General features: G+C 41.8%; 2 protein-coding genes across 2 annotated transcripts; both read left to right on the top strand.

Annotated features, from left to right (window-relative positions):
• The first annotated feature begins 1,731 nt into the window (after positions 1 to 1,731).
• Positions 1,732 to 2,796, top strand: LOC142452703 (trace amine-associated receptor 6-like). The gene has a single exon (XM_075553926.1). It carries the CDS (start codon positions 1,732 to 1,734, stop codon positions 2,794 to 2,796), a length of 1,065 nt encoding a protein of 354 aa, XP_075410041.1.
• A 14,183-nt stretch (positions 2,797 to 16,979) lies between these two features.
• LOC142452336 (trace amine-associated receptor 6-like) lies at positions 16,980 to 18,047 on the top strand. The gene has a single exon (XM_075553718.1). The coding sequence runs from the start codon at positions 16,980 to 16,982 to the stop codon at positions 18,045 to 18,047; it is 1,068 nt and encodes a 355-aa protein (XP_075409833.1).
• Positions 18,048 to 21,960: the final 3,913 nt, after the last annotated feature.

The following is a 21,960-nucleotide window of genomic DNA, read 5'->3' as shown; positions in this document are numbered from 1 at the left end:
GCTGTTCTATAGTTTGAGCATTCTGTTGGGTCACCCTTCTTTGGAGTAGGTGGAAGTAGGAATCTCTTTCAATCCATTGACCGAGTAGCTGTCCTCCAAATTTTTTGGCAGAGACTAGTGAGCGCCTCCAGTGCTTCATTATCTTGTTAAAATGTTTCAATTGCTTTTCTGTTAATTTCTGGAGCCATTTAATTATTCTTTTTGGCTAATGTTTCAGTGCAGCTTGAACTTCTTGTTCTTCTAACTCTGTGCAGGAGTCAGGTTTAGCCATTAGGTTCTTACACTTTTACATCTTTCTCATGTATTAGATGGAAACCTGAGTAAATGGCTTGGGGATCACAGCTGACCTCCCTGGTTACACAAAGCAGAAAGAGAATCCAACATCCCCAATTCTCAAAAGGCAGCATCAGCTCTGTCTCCCCCTCCCATCTTCCTTTACCAATTCTGACACCAACAGTTTCTCCACAGCACTCTGCCTCAAACTAGGTTTGAGCTTTCGTTTCAATGACTCCAGGGAACTTTGAGACAAAGCTCACCATTATGGAGGTTTATTGGGGCAATTAAACTAGGTTACCACAAGTTTGAATCAGCAACTGATTTTAATATTTTATTGTTTATCTGAAGCATAAGAAAAATTGGCCCTAAATGTTGCTTTTGATATTTCCAAAAAAAGAGGAAAAGAAAGAGAAGGAATCAGAAATTATGAAGAACATTTTCTTTGGTCACGGCATCTCCTGTCCTTGGGCAACAGACAAATTCTCTGATTGATTCTCCCTTTCTCAGGCATCTGGTCCCTTGGTTTTGCCATAAACTATCATTCTCGGTACAGTAAACTACCATTTTCAGTACAGACTTAATTTTGGATTTATTATCCATTACATGTATTACTGGGTTGTATTTCTAAAGATGTGTTTATTGATGTGTGATACTGGTCCTTCATTTAAAAAACACTGTTCTTAAGGATATCAATATGATACTTTGTGTGAGATTATTAAATACAAGTTTTCATCACTATTTTCACCTTACACAAGGGTGTTTTTGACATGGGGTTTTTTTGTGTGTCCTGGGAGCTTGAGATATTAACTCAGCAACCTCCCACGGGGGCGGAGTGGGGAAGGGGTATTAAAGGTAGCAGACCGTAACAAAGCCCTTCACATTTGAATAACTTTTCAATGACCAATCTCTTAGTGATCTAGACCAGCTAGCAAAAAGGATTTGATAAATTGAAAAGCAAGAATTGGTGTGTATGAGTGTGTGTGTGTTTGTGTGTGTGTGTGTGTGTGTGTGTGTAATACAGAATTTGTGACAGATTTTCTTCAGAGTAAATTCTTCTTAAGCTTCAATTTTTCTCCATCTGAAGCAGAAAACCTACTGTAGTGGAGTCAAATCTGAGTCACAGCAAAATTCCAGGTGAGAAGAGAACTGGCCAATAGAGTTTCCAAAGCTGTCTTTCTGGATTCAGCAGAGCTGCTAGCTCAGACTGTAGACCTCTAGTTAACATCTGAGCACTTTCTCTTTTAGGAACCAGGTGTGTTTGGATAAAAAGAATAAAAGTGATTATATAATTACTTATAACAAGTTTTATCATACTTATGGAACTCTTGATTGGTCCATATGATCCATAGTTAAAAAATGAAGTTGTGACAGATAATTCTAGTGATTTGGGAATTAAAATTCATTTTATGGGATCTTTTTTCTCCCAGTTTTTCCATGATTGACAAGAAGGACAGCATGTCTCTCCAGGTAAGCAGCACCATCAGCAGCAGCAGTGAGTCCCCGCCTTCCCCCTTGGAGCTCTGCTATGAGAACATGAACAGATCCTGTGTCAAGTCTCCCTACTCACCAGGACCCCGCGTGCTTCTGTATGTGGTGTTTGGCTTTGGAGCTGTGCTCGCAGTGTTTGGAAACCTGCTGGTGATCATTTCCGTCCTACATTTCAAGCAGCTGCATTCTCCAACCAATTTCCTCATTGCCTCCCTGGCCTGTGCTGACTTCTTGGTGGGTGTGACCGTGATGCCCTTCAGCATGGTCAGGTCCGTGGAGAGCTGCTGGTACTTCGGGGACAGCTTTTGTACCTTCCACACATGCTGTGATGGGGCATTTTGCTACTCTTCTATTTTCCACCTGTGCTTCATCTCCATCGACAGGTACATCGCTGTCACTGACCCTCTGGTCTATCCGACCAAGTTCACTGTGTCTGTGTCAGTAATGTGCATCAGCATTTCCTGGATCCTGCCTGTTGTGTACATTGGTGCCCTGTTCTACACAGGAGCCAACGATGATGGGTTAGAGGAATTAGCCCGTGACCTCTACTGCATAGGTCGTTGTCAATTTGTTTTAAATCAATATTGGATTTTGACAGATTTTCTGTTATTTTTCCTACCTACCCTTGTTATGATCACTCTCTACAGTAAGATTTTTCTGGTGGCGAGAAAACAGGCTCAAAAGGTTGAAGCCTCTGTTAGCAATTCAGAATCATCATCTGAATCTTACAAAGCCAGAGTGGCCAAGAGAGAGAGAAAAGCAGCTAAGACCCTGGGGGTCACAGTGGTGGCATTTTTGATTTCATGGCTACCGTATTTTACTGACTCCTTTTTTGATTCTTATTTGGGTATTATGACCCCTTCTTTTGTCTATGAAATATTAGTCTGGTTTGGTTATTATAACTCTGCTCTAAATCCTTTGATATATGCTGTATTTTACCCTTGGTTTAGGAGAGCAATAAAACTCATTTTAACAGGTAAAGTATTAAAAGATAGTTCTTCCACCATCAATTTATTTTCCAAAGAAGCCTAAATGTGAGAAATGTGATATTTGCACATATATTGTGGACATAAATTATAATTCATGTTAAATTAATGGAAGGAAATAAATATTACCTTATTTATTCACAATAGTGCATGTTTTATACTTTCAGTTATTTGGTACTGAGCATCACAAAATATTTGCTACAATGGTGTTTACTAAATAGTGTAAATAGGTTTTGACCTCTTTTCCTAAGTGGTATTTACAGGTTCTCTTACCTACTGTCTTCACCATTTGCTTCTTTCTGGCTCTCAGGTATTGTTTGCTTCTTCTGAGCCTCCTTTTCATGCCTAAACCTTCTGTCACTTTCAAAGGGTCCTGGTTTCATATTTCCTGTTAACATTTCAGACTCAATGTCTTTCTCTAGAATCGATTGGCCCTAACCTCATTTCTCGGCAGCTTCTTTCTGTGGCGTGGTACTTCTGGAACTCTTAAGACTTCTCGGTTTCATTTTTATCTGTCATTTTGCACTCAGTGCAGTGGTCATTTTTCAGAGTGTTGGCAATAACCATGAACGGAGTGTGTCATTTCTACAATGGTTGTCTCACTGCATAAAATTTGTGATGCTCCCTGTCCTTCATACTGAAGAACAATTGTGTATTTTTCATTTGTATTTCCAAAGTTTTCTGCAAACTACCCAATTTATGTCCACTGTGGGTTATCAAAACTAGGCACTCAAAGCTGTCAAAAGTGTGACCTATTCAAGGAATGGTGACCTGACATTGAACTTATTGGACTAAATACTATTGAGCATGTTGCTTTATTTCAGATATTGATGAATCAGAAGAAACTATTACTTTTATAATTTTTATTGGTGGAATCACATAGAAAATTCAGGTTAATTGTTGACATTGAATTTAAAGTTTAAAAAAAATTTTAAATTCATATAAAAACAAAGACAAAACAACAACAAACTTACTTGAATACTTAAAAAAATAAAAATATGATCCAGTATTTCCACTTCTAGGTGTCTACAAAAAGGCCAGAGTATCAAATAGTGATGTGTTCCTTATTGCAGCGCTGCTTACAGTAGCCAAAAAGCTAGAAAGAAGCAACTTAAATGTCCTCAGCAGATAAATGGATAAACTAAATCTGGCTTATACAATGCTACAATATTCAACCAGTATAAGAAATAAACTGTTGATATATATTACAATGTGGATAAAACATGAAATTCTATGCTATATGTACAAAATGAGGTAATTACAAAAGAGGATACAGTGCAAAAACCATTTTCATATAAACTCAAGAAAAGAAAAATGAATAGAAAACAGATTTCATTATCGGTCACCAAGGACGGAACTAAGGGAAAGGAGGGTCAACACTGATGGAAAAGTCACTTTGGTTAAAATGAGGTGCCATGGCGATTTTTCTTGCAGCTGTCAGTAAGGGAATGTCTGGCTAAAGCGGTGTTGCACATGTTTGTGGACAAAGATACAAATGCATTTCAAAATTGACCCAGTGAGCAACTCCTAGACATTCAAAGAAAAATGAGTTGCCCATAAATTGGAGTGTAGAGCATAGAATGACATAATGAAAACTGTATCTGGATAGTTATCAATAATGTTAGGTGCATTCTACTTTCAGGATCAGCAGGTTTGGCATGTAGAATACTTTGGCGGGAATTAAGTGATGGTTTAGGGTACAAAAGCAACCCTATATCTATAAATTAATGAGGATATTTCTTAAGCATTAAAAGAGACAATCACAACACAAAGACAAGACACACCATCCAGAAGATGGAGATCACCAACAGGAAGTTGAAATGGCGACTAGGGTTCATTGACATGTCAAGCTGTAAAAGGGCATCAGCAAGTAAAGGAAACTCACAAAAGCAGACCTATGTCAGATCAATACAGCACAGTTATAGATGGATCTGTACAAACAAAACAGAGCCATGATTGGGACACGTACATTGATAGATTGAAGAGTTTACAATATAGGTCCAGGACCTTCTTAGCAAGGCCCAGTAAGGACCACGTGATGGGGTATTATTCATGACCATGGGATCCCCTGTACTGTTCCCCAAATAGTGACCAAACTCAAGGATGCACCCCAGGAAGCATCCAAGAGAGAGACTGTCCCTCCCTGGGCTAGCTGGAAAGGGGTGGAGACAATCCAGTGACCCAGGCATTCTGCCAGAGGCCAAGATGACCTAGATCCCCTTGAATGATTAGAGAGCATTCATTGGAGGCTAACTTTACGTGGGGACTCTCCACATGCATTTGGGCTGTCACTGCCATTCATACCACTTTACAAACCAGGTGGCTCAAATCTTAAGCTTTAATACAGTGATCCAAAGGATCTCTGAAAGCTAGGGGGGAGTATGAGATTTTATCTGCATAGCACTTTTATTGTAGAGATTACAGGAAATCTAGGATGATTTATAGCACCTTGGGAGGATGTGAATAGGTCATATGTAAATACTACCCCATTGCATATAAAGGATGTGAACATTCTGGATTTTGGTATCTGAGGGACTCTTGCAACCAATCCCCTTCAGACTTTCATGGATTTTGACGGAAGGCTGTACCAAGAAAAAAACGCATTTGACAGATTTTTTTAAAGCTGCAGACCAGGTGTCACTCAGTGTGCTGATTTGTTCTTGTAACCGCATCTGAAACAGCAGCTGCAATTGGTCCACCACCTTCTTGGCTAGTGAGAGGCGGGCAAGGGGAGAAGAGGTGATATTGGAAGGAAACTGCGGGAAGCTTAACTCGAAATGTGGTGGAGCCACGCTTCTGCACAGACCCTCCAACACAAAGGAGGTGAAGGGCAGACGAAAGCACATTGCCTTATCCCTGGACGAGACCTGGACAGATTGTGGATCCTGAAATGCCGGGGGTGGGGGTGGGGGTGGGAAGAAAGATGGGATGTTCAGACAGACCCCATAATCACTGAATAGACTCTTGATTTTGAGGTCTGAGACAGGAGCACAGCATGAAGTTGGGGGCTTAGGTGCCTCAAAAGAGATGTACGACAGAATATCTGCCATCAGCAGAAGACCTGCCAGAAAGCCAGCCCAGGAGGGCGGTCTGCCGTCGGTTGAACATAAGGCCACTCTTGCCATTTTGCCAGGCCTTTCAGACCAGCTGAGGGTCTTTGGTCTTCTTTTCTAAGTATCCCCATCCAATACACTCACTCCTTCTGTCCATCCTTCTCTCTGACTCTGGTCTGGACTTTGCCCCTCACCTGAAGTCTTACTTTGTAGGGAGGCAAACAACTAGGACTGGACAGCTTACAATCTGTGAACCTCCTCATGGTCACAACCTGAATGACATCATGGTAATCCACTGGAATTCTCATTTATCTGTCTGCCCTTCAATTAATTCCAAATGTGCTTTTCAGCCACGTTGGCACAATAAATCTTAACTATCTCAAACTCTATTACTGCTGATTTCTACAACTAGGGAAGCACAACAGTCTTTTACATCTCCTGGAGATAATGGCACTGAAAATACGTCCAGTAATTCTCCTAATAGCTTTATATTGCCCTTCTCAGCTGCTTATTCCTCTAGTAAGTAACATGCAACATTGGGAAACAATTTGATGAAGATATTGATACTATAAAATATTGAATATATTCTGCTTCAAAAGGATCCAGCCTCTCCTTACTTGCAGGGTTCCTGCTCTGTGAACCGGTACAAATCTGGGAATTAAATAGGGGAATATAATACTGTTTTGGTTTGAAATTGGCCTTCTATTCCTGGAAATGAAACAAGATTTGAATCATATAGTTCACCTCTAATCTTGCTTTGATCATCTGTCCAATAACACTCTACAGACCATACTGTTCTATAATATTGACATTGCTGCCCATTTTGACAGCAAATCATATTGACACTGCTCTCCATGTCCACGCTTTGGGAACTCTGTTGGTAGAGTGGTTCTGCATTGAACTGCTAACTGGTGATTATATGGTTGAACCCATCAGAATGTCCACAAGAAAATGATGTGACTGTCCACTCCTCTCAAGGTTTGTAATTGTTGTTGTCAGGTGCCATCCAATTGCTTCCAACTCATCACAACCCTCTGCACAAAAGATAAAACTACCACAAGGTCCTCACCAGCCTCACAATTGTTTCTGTGCTTGATCCCATTGCTGGGAACCACTGAATCAATCCATCTTGTTAGGGGCCTTCCCCTTTCCACTGCCTCTTTATTCTACCAAATATAATGTCCTTCTCCAGGGACTGGTTTCCCTGACAATATGTTCAAAGTATATAAGGTGAAGTCTTTCCACCCTTTCCTCTAAGGAGCACTCTAGTCTGACCTCTTCCAAGGCAGACTGATTTGTCCAGTTTGTCTTTTTAGCAGTTCATGACACTGTGTCCTTCTTCTTGAGTAGTTTTCTAATTCTGGGCTTCTTCCCTCTCTGTATGAAGTTGGTAAAATTTTTAAAAATTTTATTAGGGGCTCATACAACTCTTATCACAATCCATACATATACATACATCAATTGTATAAAGCACAACCATACATTCTTTGCCCTAATCATTTTCAAAGTATTTGCTCTCCACTTAAGCCCTTTGCATCAGGTTCTCTTTTTTCCCCCTCCCTCCCTGCTCCCCCATGAGCCCTTGATAATAATAATTCGCCACATTTACTTGTTCACCCACTTCAGCAGTTGTGTCAGGAGAGGGAGCATCATAGAGTGCAAATTTAATAAAAGAAAGTATTCATGCATTGAGGGAGTGCTTGAGTAGAGGCCCAAGGTCCTTCCGCCACTTTAATACTAAACCTATAAATATAGACACAGATCTATTTCCCCATCCTCATATATATTTTTGCATGTACATGTCTTTGTCTAGACTTCCATAAATGCCCCCTGACTCCTAGCTCTTTCCTCCATCTCCCTTGACTTTCCTCCTGCCCCACTACCATGCTCCGTCCCCACCTGAGCTACAACTATACCTCTTCTCTATGCAACCTTACCCTTGATCATTCCTCACCAGGCCTGCCACTCCCCCCTCACTACCATTTTGGGTCCCATGTTTTCCCTTGTCCCTGTGTTTGTTAACACCGCTTCCTTACCCCCCTACCACCCATCCCAAGTCCCCCCAGAACTGTCAGTCCCATTGTTTTCTCCTGTTCATCCAGCCTGTCCTATTCAGACAGACCTGTGGAGACACTAACATGCATGAAAACAAGACAGAGGAAAACAAAACAACAGTATACAACCAGACAACAAAACAAACCACTGACAAAGAACAGAACAAAACGCTTCACAAAAGAAAAGCTTGTAGTTAGTTCAAGGATCGTTTGCTGGCCCTTAGGAGTGTTTTTCAGTCCAGTCTATTGGGGCACCACGCCCTGGCCCCAAAGTCCACCTTCAGCATTCCCTGGGGACCTTGCCACTCCATTCCCTTGCTGTTCTGCTGCACTCGCCCAGTGCTTTGCCTCGGTGTGGTGGGATCAGGTCAGGTGCAATTCCTACACTGTCTCTCCGGTGCTGTCTCCGGTATCGTGCTGTCTCCGGTATCGCCCTTAGTCACTGAGGGGCATCATGTCTCATAGTGGGGCCAGCCATGTTGTTCTCTCTGTGGACTGGCTGCTCTACTCAGAGTGGAACACAGCCTGGCCCACCAGGCCGTGAGGATGATGTTCCTGAGTTTTTCTAATTCTTAAAAAAAAAAGTGGTTTCAGTCAAAGTCACCACCTGATTAAATTTATGAAAATCCACTGCTATTCTCCAAGGTCCCTCAGTCTTCCTCATAGCTCAAATGGACAAATTCAATGAGGACTTCATAGAAATCAAGTCTTTCTCCACTCCAGCATCTCTCAAACCCTTAAAGGTTGCATTCACTATGGAATTATTAGATTATTATTTTTGTACGTAGAGACATGTCGAGTGGTTTCCACTTGGGTTTTACAACCACAATAGCTTTCCCTTTGTGGGTCAGCAAGAAAATGCTGTAGTTGTACCAGTTGCTAACTGTGCCTATTCCATTATGAAACCCTTCACTGGGGAAATAACAATTGGGAGATTGGAGCCACTGTGAGATGGAACCACGCTAAAACTCTATTTGTCATAGGATATAATCACTGTAGAAGCACTTTGGGCTCCCGGATATAATGCCACTTTAACATGAGCGTCCAGCAATTGTCAACACACAGAATGGTCCCTCTGCTCCAGTTTGTTCTCCTGGTAAATGTGCACATGTCACATACGGAAAGGAAAAGAGAATATTGACAGTATAAAGTGTTGTCCGTGGAACAGTGTCTTTCCTCAAGGCATCCAGCTTCCCCTTACTGAAGCTGTGTCAACTGGAGCAAATCTGGGAAGTCAGTCAGGGACTATTAAAAGTTTCAATGAGTGAAATTAGCCTTTTGTTTCTCAGAAGTAAAGTTTTTCTGCTTGTACAAGTCAAGTAAAGACTTGAGCCATCTGGAGGTCTAGACAAAGACGTGTACATGCAAACATATATATGAGGATGGGGAAATAGATCTAATTGTCTACATTTATAGGTTTAATATTAAGGTGGCGGAAGGACCTTGGGCCTCTACTCAAGCACTCCCTCAATGCATGAATACTTTCATTTATTAAATTGGTACTCTATGATGCTCACTCTCCCGACACAACTGCTGAAGCCAAAGTGGGTGAACAAGTAAATATGGTGAAGAAAGCTGATGGTGCCCGGCTATCAAAAGAGATAGTGACTGGGGTCTTAAAGGCTTGAAGATAAACAAGCGGCCATCTAGCTCAGAAGCAACAAAGCCCACATGGAAGAACACACCTGCCTGAGTGAGCGAGTGATCCCAAAGGTATCAGTTATCAGGCATCAAAGAACAAAAAATCATCATATCATTGGCTGCACACCTCCATGATAGGATCGCTGAAGACAAATGGGTGCATATGCAAATGTGGCGAAGAAAGCGGATGGTGCCCGGCTATCAAAAGAGATAGTGTCTGGGGTCTTAAAGGCTTGAAGATAAACAAGCGGCCATCTAGCTCAGAAGCAACAAAGCCCACATGGAAGAAGCACACCAGCCAGTGCAATCACGAGGTGCCAAAGGGACCAGGTATAAGGCATCATGCAAAAAAAAAAAAAAAAAAGAATATGTGTGTGTGTGTGTGTGTGTGTGTGTATGTGTGTGTGTGTGTGTGTTTATATATTTATATATATACCACATTGAATGAAGGGGAAGTGCAGAGTGAAGACCCAAGGCCCAAGTGTCGGCCACTGGAGATCCCCTCATAGAGGGGCTTAGGAGAGGAGATGGGTCAGTCAGGGTACAAGGTAGTACTGACGAAGAGCACAGCTTTCCCCCAGATCCTGGATGCTTCCTCCCCCAACTACCATGATCCGAATTCTACCTTGCAGGGCTGGATAGGGCAGAGGTTGTACACTAGTACATATGAGGGCTGGAGGCACAGAGAATCCAGGGTGGATGATACCTTCAGGACCAAGGGTGTGAGGGGCGATGCTGGGAGAGCGTAGGGTGAGTGGGTTGGAAAGGGGGAACTGATTACAGGGATCCACATGTGACCTCCTCCCTGGGAGAGGGACGACAGAGAAGGGGGGGAAGGGAGACTCCGGATAGAGCAAGATATGACAAAATAACGATATATAAATTACAAAGGGCACATGAGGGAGGGGGGAGCGGGGAGGGAGGGGGAAAAAAAGAGGACCTGATGCAAAGGGCTTAAATGGAGAGCAAATGCTTTGAGAATGATTGGGGCGGGGAATGTATGGATGTGCTTTATACAATTGATGTATGTATATGTATGGATTGTGATAAGAGTTGTATGAGTCCCTAATAAAATGTAAAAAGGGAAAAGGGAAAAGAAAGAAAAGAAAATGATTAGGGCAAAGAATGTACAGATGTATGTATATATATGGACTGTGATAAGAGTTGTACAAGCCCCTAATAAAACGTTTAAAACAAACAAACAAAAAAAAAGACTTGAGCCATCCTTTTCACCTCCTATGTTACCTCGTTCATCAATCCCATAACATGGGTTTCTGCAAGTCATTCTATCCTATTATTTCAACTCTGTTATCTTTGTAGATAAAGTGTCATCACTGTCAACTGAGAATCCTTCCTTCCTCATACTGATTGGGGTAGTTGAAGTTCCCACTCTGATTTCTTACATTTAGAGATAATCCACCGCAGAGCTGTTCGTGGATGCTTACGTCCTCTGAGGAGTCCATTTGCAGAGGGTGACACTTCACAGTGGGATCTAGAATGAGAGATCATTCCTGGAAAGGGCGTCTGGACACCGTGCTTGTGAACGTAGGTTAGTGAAGAAGAGGGAGACTGTGAAGGAGATGAACTGACACGGTGGCTACAACAAGCAGCTGTAACATGACAAAGATTTTGATGCGCTGCCAGACCTTGCAGTGTTTCCTTCTGTTGAGCAGAGTTACTGAGAGCTGGACCTGACTTGACCACACCCATGGGCAACAACGCTCTGGAATGAGCTTTCCCTATTCTTAATACATCACTTCCTTTCATCCTTCACCCTTAGATCCAAAATTATCTCCTGGTGATTTCTTCCCGTGCACATCCTGTCCTGTGAGTTCATCCTATGGTATTTCTCACTGTCAAATCATGAATTAAAAGTTCACTGCCTTTGTAAAAGTCATTCTGCCTCCTAGAAGCCCCACAGGACAGGATAGAGATGCCTTGTCATTTGCATATCAACGGTTGTTAATTAGCCTTCCTCTAATGCTCATGCCACATTCTCCTTCTTATAATCTCCTTTCTCTGATGATTTTCTCAGAATACAGATTAGTCAGCATGGTGAGGGGATTCAACCCTGACAGGCACCTTTCCTGGTTTTAAACCAGGCAGTCTGCCCTTGTTCTGTTTGCACAACTCCCTCTTGATCCACTTATAAATTCCTCATGAGCACAATGAAGTGTTCTGACACTCCCATCTTCTCCAGGTTATTCAAGGTTTGTTATGATCCACACAGTTGGATGGCCTTGCAGAGTCAATAAAACACAAGCAATCATCTTTCTCAAAGTCTCTGCTCTCAGCCAAGATCCACTTGACATCAGCAATGATATTTCTTGTTCCACAATCTCTTCTGAATCCATCCTGAACCTCTGGCAGCTTCCTGGCCGTGTAGATGTGCAATCATTTTTGGATGATCTTCAGCAAAATTTTCCTGGCATGTGGCATGAGTGATACTGTTCTATCGCTTGAGCATTCAGTTGGATCACCCTTCTTTGGAATGGGTGGAGATAGGAATCTCTTTCAACCCATTGGCCAAGTAGCTGTCCTCCAAATTTCCTAGGAGAGACTAGTGAGTGTCTTCAGTGCTTCATCTTTTGTTGAAATGTTTCAATATCTTTTCTATTAATTTCTGGAGCCATTTAACAATTTTTGGAGGGGGTTACTAATCCTTTCAGTGCAGCTTGAACTTCTTGTTCTTCTAACTCTATGCAGGAGTTACTTTTAGCCATTAGGCTTTCTCACGTATTAGATGGAAATTTGAGTAAATGGCCTGGGGAATCACAGCTGACCTCCCTGGTTACACAAAGCAGAAGGAGGATCCAACACCCCCTGATTGCCAAAAGGCAGACATCTGATAAGTCTGTACGTTCCATCTTCCTTTACCTATTCTGGCACCCACCCTTCCTCCACACCACTCTCCCTCTGAACTAGGCTGGAGGTCTCATTACAATGACAACAGGAAGTCTGAGACAATGCTCACCATTATGAAATTTTATTGGGAAAATTAAACTTAGTTACCACAAGTTTGAATCAGAAACTAATTTTAATATAGTATTGTTTATTGGAAGCATACGATAATTTGGTCCTATATGTTGATTTTGATTTTTCAAAAAAAGGAAAGAAAGAGAGAGAATTCGTAATTAGGAATAATATTGTCCTTGGTATATGCCAAGGGCCCTCAAACTTTTTAAACAGGGGCCCAGTTCACCGTCCCTCAGACCATTGGAAGGCCGGACTATAGTTTTTAAAAAAAACCAAAACTATGAACGAATTCCTATGCACACTGCACATATCCTATTTTTAAGTTAAAAAATAAAATGGGGACAAATGCAATATTTAAAATGAAGAATGAGTAAAGTGAAATCAACAAACTTACCAGTATTTCAATGGGAACTATGGGCCTGCTTTTGGTTAATGAGATGGTCAGTGTCCGGTTCCATATTTGTCACTGCTAGTCCTAATAAGTGATGCAAGTGTGCATCAGATAGTCTAGATCTGAGTGGAGATTTCCGATGTTTCATTCTGGAAGAAGTCTGTTCACAGACATCAGTGCTGCCAGAGAAGGCTCCCATTTTGAGAGCATGGTTCCTGAGATGAGGATCTGTCTCAGACGGGAGAGATGCATAGAAATTGGGAAGGCTGGTTGACTTGAATGCGTCTTTCAGAGTCATAATTCTGCAGTTCAGCCAGTTCCATTTGGCAAATTGTTTCCACATTTTCAATGTCAATAGAAAATGAATTATGGAAAAGTGTATGTCCTGTTCATGGAGAAGAAGCTCTTTAAATCTAAATTGGAAAAAAAAAATTTTTAATCTAAATTGGAACTCCTTTTGCCACTTTTCCAGTGAATCCACACATTTTGTTTGGGAATGTAACCAATGGTTTTTCCGCTAACAGATTTTGAGTTGTGGGAGAGGGCAGACATTTTCCTCCTTCTCTTGTTTCATGAGGCAGCCTAATTTTACTTCAGATGCTTTCACATGTGCTTGCACATCACAGATGAGCTTCCCCTTTCCTGGAAGTTGCACATTGAAACTGCTGAGTAGCTCTGTTACATCTGTCAGAAAGGCCAGGTGCCATTTCCATTCTGCATCATTGAGCTCTGGTATTTCTTTGTGTTTTGAAAGCAGAAAAGCTGTAATTTGTGGAAGTAAGTCATAGAAATGTTTCAAAACTCTCCCTCAACTCAGCCAACGGACTTCTGTGTGGTACAGAACATCTTCATAGGCAACATTTAGCTCAGACAGAAATTCCTGAAATTGTCTGAGGTTTAGTGCATTACCTCTAATGAAGTCAACAGAAGATCCCACAGTTTACATAACAGAGTCCCGCTTCAGTGATTTACTACACAGCGCCTGTTGGTGGATGAGGCAGTGTATGGCTATTGTATGAGAATGGTTATGTTTGTCCATCTCTTGGTTAATGCGAGCAATTACTCGTTTCTTAGACCCCGCCATGCTGGGAGCACCATCAGTTGTCACACTGGCTAGATTAGCCCAGTCCAGCTGCAAACCATTCCCCGTTTGGCAAACCGTTTCATAGACACCCTCTCCTGTAGCTGTTCCTTTGATGCTTTGCAGCGCAGCAAGCTCTTCTGTGACTTCGAAATAGTCATTCATCCCACGAATAAAAATGAGAAGTTGTGCAGAATCACGAGCTTCATTACTTTTGTTGAGTGCCAAGGAAAAATAGGAAAGTTGGTTTTTTTTTTTGCGGAATTTTGCAAATGCTGATGCAAATTGTCTCCCATTTCATCAATCCTTCGTGCAATTGTAGGTCCCGAAAGACACTGTAGTAAATAAATAAGCCTTATTTTTGGACACATCTCTGTTGGACACATCTCTTTGGCAACAGAAAGAAGGCATTCTTTAACAAATTCTCCCTCCACAAATGGTCTGCCATGCACGCTTTCAGCTTGGCAACATGAAGACTTTCTCTCAGTGATGAAATAGTTAGCTGCTCCTGCTTCACAAAAGTATTTTGCTGAGTTGTCAACGTATTTTCAGTTTTAATATTTTATCTTTTCTCACTTCTCTCACCAAACAATCACATTTATCTTTATGTCGAGTTTGATAGTATCGACACATATTTTATTCTTGAACACAATCACTATATTCTGGCATATCAAACACACAGTTCTTTCCTTGTACTGCATGAAAAAGAAATCACAAGTCCACTGTTCTATAAATATCCTACACTCAGAGTCAATTTTTCTCTTTCTTGATATCATTATTTCCTAGGGATTCCAAATATCTATTAGTAAAAGACCAATATACATACACAGCGCTACAAAAACAATACGCCAGCAATAAACTTTGTCCACACAGAGACGTATAGACTGCACTGCCCGTCAATGCCGTCTGATCAGTGTCCGTCAATGCCGTCTGATCAGTGCCCGTCAATGACGTCTGATCAGTGCCCGTCAATGACGTCTGATCAGTGCCCGTCAATGCAGCCTTGCCAATCCACATCATTTCAGACTCACCAGTGCTCATATTGGCTCACCCTGGTGCAGTGCAGGAACCGGCACGATTACAGAGCCGGTTCCCCCACCACCTTTCCAGTTCACACCACCCTGTGCGAACCGCACTGTGATCTGTGAATTCCCACAGGAATCTGATCGCATGGGTCTTCTCACCCATGCGATCAGATTCTACTGCAGGAAAAAAGAGGGCAAGTATATCTTTTTTCTTCCGAATGTAATGAGAATTCAGCCATAGAAGCACTGCTCAGAGATCGCAACAGTGTGAACCGGGGCTTACACAGTACACAACATAAAACATTATACACAACTGAATAGTATTCAGAATATAAATGCACTTACTGTCAATTAAATTGGGTTTCCTACCTAGGCAGATTATCAGTTTGGGACCCCCATGCAATAACACTGAGCACTGACCATTTGCATTAACACTGACTGCTGACCACTTGCGATAACACTGCCCGCTGACAATTTGCATTAATACTGGGTGCTGACCATTTACATGAACACTGAGCTCTTACAATTATCATTACCACTGAGCACTGACTATTTGCATTACCTCTGTGCGCTGACAATTTGCATTAGCACCGGGAGCGGACTATTTGAGTTTTCACTGTGATAGAAACTAATCCCAGCCAACTCACCAACTTAAAAATAAAAAACCTCCTTACTTCAGAAAAAAAAGGCCCCCTTAACAGCAAAAAGAAGCACTACTAAAGGCAAAATAAAAAATAAATAAACCTCCTAACTTCAAAAAAAAAAATCCTAACTTGTTCTTACCTCAGTCCTCAGGCAGCAGCAGGCTCTGCACAGGCAAGCTCCTGACTCATCCAATCACACCCTAGACTGAGAGGAGGGGTTCAGAGACAGAGAAGGAGGGGAGTCAGTGTGCAGGCGCACATTCCACACATGCGCACTGCACATCTGGACCAGTTGGCTGCTAAGCAGGACAGGCAGCAGCTTCAAAAACACCCTGCGGGCCAGATAAATGTCCTTAGCGGGCTGCATGTGGTCCGCGGGCCCTAGTTTGAGGTCCCCTGGTCTATGGCATCACATCACCTGTCCTTCGGCAGCAGACAAGTTCTCTGAATGATTCTCAGTTGCTCAGTCAACTGGCCTCTTGGCTTTGCCATGTTAAAGTAAACTTACATTCCCAGTACAGACTTAATTTTGGACTTAGTATCTTTTATGTGTATTCCTGGGTTCTATTTTAAAGATTTGTTTATTTACTATGCATCTTTATTGATGTGTAATAATGGCCCTTCATTTAAAAAAATTGTTCTTAAGGATATCAATATGATACTTTGTGTGAGATCATTAAATGTAAGTTTTCATCACTATTTTTACCTTGTACAAGGGTGTTTTTTGACATGGGATTTGTTGTGTGCCCTGGGAGCTTGGGTTATTAACTCAACAGTCTCACATGGGGGGGAGGGAGGGATGGGTATTAAAAGGCAGCAGACCGTAACAAAGCCCTTCACATCTTAACTTTTCAACAGCCAATATCATAGGGATCAAGACCAGCCAGCAAAAGGGCTTTGATAAATTGGAAAGCAACAATGTTTTGGGGGGAATACTAAAAACTGACAGAATTTCCTCAGAATTAATGCTTATTAGGTTTCAATTTTTTCCTCCATCTGAAGTACAAAACCTACTGTAGTGGAATCAAATCTGACTCACAGCCAAATTCTAGGTCAGAATATAACTAGCCAATAGGGTCCCCAAATCTTCCTGGAATTCTGCAAAGCTACTAGCTTCAGGCTGTAGACTTCTAGTTAGCACTGAAGACTTTATCTTTATACCAGGTGCCTTTTGATAAATAGAATTAAAGTGATTATAATTACTTACAGTGAGGATTATATAACACTTATGGAACTCTTGATTGTTCTATATAGTCAGAGTTAAAAAATGACAGTGTGATGGTTATTTCCAGAGATTGGAGGATGAAAATTTATTTTATGGGATCTTCTTTCTCCGTTTTTTCATGATTGACAAGAAGGACAGCATGGCTCTCCAGATAAGCAACACCATCAGCAGCAGCAGCAGTGAGTCCACGCCTCCCCCCTTGGAGCTCTGCTATGAGACCATGAACGGATCCTGTGTCAAGTCTCCCTACTCACCAGGACCCCGCATGCTTCTGTACATCGTGTTTGGCTTTGGAGCTGTGCTCGCAGTGTTTGGGAACCTGCTGGTGATCATTTCCGTCCTACATTTCAAGCAGCTGCATTCTCCAACCAATTTCCTCATTGCCTCCCTGGCCTGTGCTGACTTTTTGGTGGGTGTGACCGTGATGCCTTTCAGCATGGTCAGGTCTGTAGAGAGCTGCTGGTATTTTGGGGACAGTTTTTGTACTTTCCACACATGCTGTGATGTGGCATTTTGCTACTCTTCTCTCTGTCACTTGTGCTTCATCTCCATTGACAGGTACATCGCTGTTACTGACCCTCTGGTCTATCCGACCAAGTTCACTGTGTCGGTCTCTCGAATGTGCATCAGCATCTCCTGGATCCTGTCTGTTGTGTACAGTGGTGCCCTGTTGTACACAGGAGCCCATGATGATGGGTTAGAGGAAGTAGCTCAAGCTCTCTACTGCATAGGTCGTTGTCAACTTGTTTTAAATCAAGACTGGGTTTTGACAGATTTTCTGTTATTTTTCACACCTACGCTAGTTATGATCACTCTCTACAGTAAGATTTTTCTTGTGGCTAGAAAACAGGCTCAAAAGGTTGAAGCCTCTGTTAACAATTCAGAATCATCATCTGAAACTTACAAAGCCAGAGTGGCCAAGAGAGAGAGAAAAGCAGCTAAGACCCTGGGGGTCACAGTGGTGGCATTTTTGATTTCATGGCTGCCGTATATTGTTGATTCGTTTTTTGATGCTTATTTGGGAATTATGACCCCCTCTTTTGTCTATGAAATATTAGCCTGGTTTGCTTATTATAACTCTTCTCTAAATCCTTTGATATATGCTGTATTTTACCCTTGGTTTAGGAGAGCAATAAAACTCATTTTAACAGGTAAGGTGTTAAAAGACAGTTCCTCCACCATCAATTTATTTTCCCAAAAAGCCTAAATATGAGAAATGAGATATTTGTACCTAATTTGTAGACATAAACCATAGTCTGTGAATAGTATGTATTACTCTGATGGAGGCAAATAAAGAACTTATTTATTCCCAATAGTACATGCTTTATACTTTCTGTATTTTGGTAGGGAGCATTATAAATTATTTGCTACAGTGGTGTTTACTAAATGGTGTAAACAGGTTTTTACCTCTTTTCCTAAGTGGTATTTACAGGTTCTCTTACCTGTTTTCTTCACAATGTGCCTCTTTCCAGCTGTCAGGTATTATTCTTCTGAGCCTCCTTTATATGCTTAAACCTTCTGTCACTTTCAAAGGTTCTGGGTTTCATGTTTCCCTTTAACGTCTCAAATTCAATGTCTGTCTCTAGATTGGAGTGACTTTACCTTCATTTTTCTGCAGCATGCTTCTTGTGGTTTGATTTTTCTGGAACTGCCAGGACTTATCTGTATCATTTTATCAGTCGTCTTGGACTCAGTGCAGGAATCACATTTCACAGGGTCAGCAATAACCATGATCGTAGGCCGCCATTTCTGCAATGATTGCCTCACTGCATGAAGTTTTTGTTGAGACCTGCCCACCCTAGTGGAGGGCAATAGTGAATATTTTCATTTGTGTTTCCAAAGTTTTCTGCAAACTACTCAACATTTGTACACTATGAGTGATCAAAATCGAAAGGCACTCAAACCCGTTGAAAGGAGTGACTTACTCCAGAAATGACAATCAGAACTTTTTGACAATCAGAAATGACAATCAGAATGACAATGGAACTTTTTGGACTAAATATTATTGAGCATTTTGCTTTATTTCAGATATTAAGGAATCAGAAAAAAACTATTGCTTTTAAAATTTATTGGTGGAATCACATAGAAAATGCAGATAAATCTATGACATTCAATTTAATGTCTTAAGCTTTAAAAGAAAACAAGCACATATTAAATCAGACAGAGACAAAACTATAATAACACACGCCTCAATACTTCAAAAAATATATGCTCTAGTGTTTCCACTCCTAGGTGTCTACTCAGAGGCTTTGAAAGCAGAGTGTTAAATAAAGCTCTCTTCCCCACTGCAGCACTGTTTACGGTAGCCAACAGGTAGGTGGAAGCAACCTAAATGTCCTCAGCAGATGAATTGATAAACCAAATGTGGTTCATATGTACAATGATGCAAGATTCGATGAGTAGAAGAAATAAACTCTTGATGCATATTACAATATGGGTAAAATTTGAAATCCTATGCTATATGTACAAAATGAGCTAATTACAAAAAGTGATTTCATGTACAAAATCATTTTCATATAAAATCAAGAAAATAAAAATGAACAGAAAACATATTTTATTATTGATCACCAAGGCCAGGACTGATATGGGAAAAGGACTGTTAACATTGATGGAAAAGTCCCATTTGTTAGGTTGAGGTGGCATGACGATTCCTACTGTAGCTGTCAATAAGTGAATGCCTGGCTAACGTGGCGTTGCACATATTTGTTGACAAGGAATCAAAAGTAGTTACAGTACAAAGTACTCCAAATTGATGCATTTAGCAATTCTTAGACATTATAAGGAAAATGAGTTGCGCATAAATTGGAGTGCAGAGTATAGAATGACATAATGCATTCTGTTGCTGAACAGTTAATAATCTTAGGTACATTCCACCCTCAGGATCAGCATGGTCTGCACCTAAAATATTTTGGGGAAATTAACTGATGTTTTAGGGTACAAAAGCAGCGTCATCTCAAGTACAATTTAACGAGGGTATTTCTAAAGTCTTAAAAGAGACGAGCAAAACACAAAGGCACAAGCACACCATCCAGAAGAGGGAGATCAGCAACCGGAAGTTGAAATGATGACTAGGGTTCATTGACATGCCCAGCTTCTAAAGGATAATCAGCAGGTAATGGGAACTCACAAAAGCATGATTGATGGCAGAGTGCCACAGCATAGTTACAGGTAGGACTGTAGAAGCCGTAGCAGAACCACAGTTGAAAAATGTACATTGTTCGATAGAAGAGTTTACAAGATTGGTCCAGGGCCTTCTAAGCAAGGACCAGTAAGGACCACCATTATGGGGCATGATTCATGACCATTATATCCCCTATATTGTCCACAGTAAAGGGACTGCCATGAAGGATGCTCCTCAAGAAACATCCAAGAGAGACACTGTCCCTCCGGGGCTGACTGGAAAGAGGTGGAGGCAGTCCAGTGCCCAAGGCATTCTGTCGGAGGCCAAGATGTACTAAATCCCTCTTGAATGATTACAGAGCATTCATTGGAGGCTTAATTTACGTGGGGAATCTCCAAATGCATTTGGGGCTGTCGCAGCCAGTCATACCATTTTGGAAACCAGGGGGCTCAAACTCTAACATAGTGGTCACGGGAATCACTCAGACAGGGGAGAGCATGAGGTGTTATTTGCATAGCATTTATATTGTAGGGATTACAAGCAATCTAGGATGATTTGGGAGGCACCTTGGGAGGATGTGAATCGGTCATATGTAAACTCTACCCTATTGCATATAAAGGATGTGAACATGCTGGATTTTGGTAGCCGAGGGACTCTTGCAACCCATCCCCTTCAGACTTCCATGGATATTGACGGAAGGCGGTACCAAGAAAAAAACGCATTTGCCAGATTTTTTTTAAAAGCTGCAGACCAGGTGTCATTCGGTGTGCTGATTTGTTCTTGTAACCGCATCTGAAACAGCAGCTGCAATTGGTCCACCACCTTGTTGGCTAGTGAGAGGTGGGCAAGGGGAGAAGAGGTGATATTGGAAGGAAACTGCGGGAAGCTTAACTCGAAATGTGGTGGAGCCACGCTTCTGCACAGACCCTCCAACACAAAGGAGGTGAAGGGCAGACGAAAGCACATTGCTTTATCCCTGGAAGAAACCTGGACATAGTGTGGATCATGAAATGAGGTGGGTGGGGGTGGGTGAGGGTAGGAAGAAAGATGGACTGTTCAGACAACCCCATAATGACTGAATAAAATTCTTGATTTTGAGGTCTGAGACAGGAGCGCAGCACGAAGTTGGGGGCTGAGGTGCCACAATAAAAGAGATGTACCATAGAAAACCCGCCAATAGCAGAAGGCCTGCCAGAAAGCGAGCCCAGGAGGGTGGTCTGCCGTCGGTTGAACATAAGGCCACGCTTGCCATTTTGCCAGGCCTTTCAGACCAGCTGAGGGTCTTTGGTCTTCTTTTCTAAGTATCCCCATTCAATACACTCACTCCTTTTGTCCATCCTTCTCTCTGACTCTGGTCTGAACTTTACCCCTCACCTGAAGTCTTTCTTGGTAGCAGCACAAAAAACTCGGACTGGACAACTTAAAAATCTCTGAACCTACTAATGGTCCCAACCTGATCCACTGGAATTCTCTAGATCAATTTGCCATCCTCATCGATCACAGAAAGTTTATGGTGAATGTAGAAATCAGTCCTCCCTCCAGCATCTCTTTAGCCTGGGTGGTTGCACTTATAGAACTTTGGGCTACTCGTTTGAAAGGAGACGTTTGCAAGGAGAGTAGCTCGTGGTTTCCACTTAGCTTTTCCTCCACAATAGCTATCGCTTCCTGGGTCAGCTAGAACAGGCAGAGTTGTAGCTGTAGCTAAGTGTGTCTATGTTACTTTGTCCTCAACTGGGTCAAAGGGTGGTTTCCGTCACTCACTAGATCCACGGTGAGATGGACTTGAGGTACAACTTGTGTTAGTCTGGGTAAACTAGGGAAACAAAGGCTCAGAAATGCATATGTGTAAGAGAGAGTTTGATATAGGGGGCAAGTGTACATTAAGAAAGCATCTCAACCCAGTGCTGTCCAAGCCCATAAATACAATGTAAGCCCACATGTCCGGCACCAATCCACAAAGTCCTCCTCCATCTAACAAAACACATACAATGACACTGAC

This window comes from Tenrec ecaudatus, chromosome 7, assembly GCF_050624435.1.
Source record: "Tenrec ecaudatus isolate mTenEca1 chromosome 7, mTenEca1.hap1, whole genome shotgun sequence".
In the NCBI taxonomy this organism is placed as follows: domain Eukaryota; kingdom Metazoa; phylum Chordata; class Mammalia; order Afrosoricida; family Tenrecidae; genus Tenrec; species Tenrec ecaudatus.
This window is presented reverse-complemented; position numbering and strand designations above follow the sequence as displayed.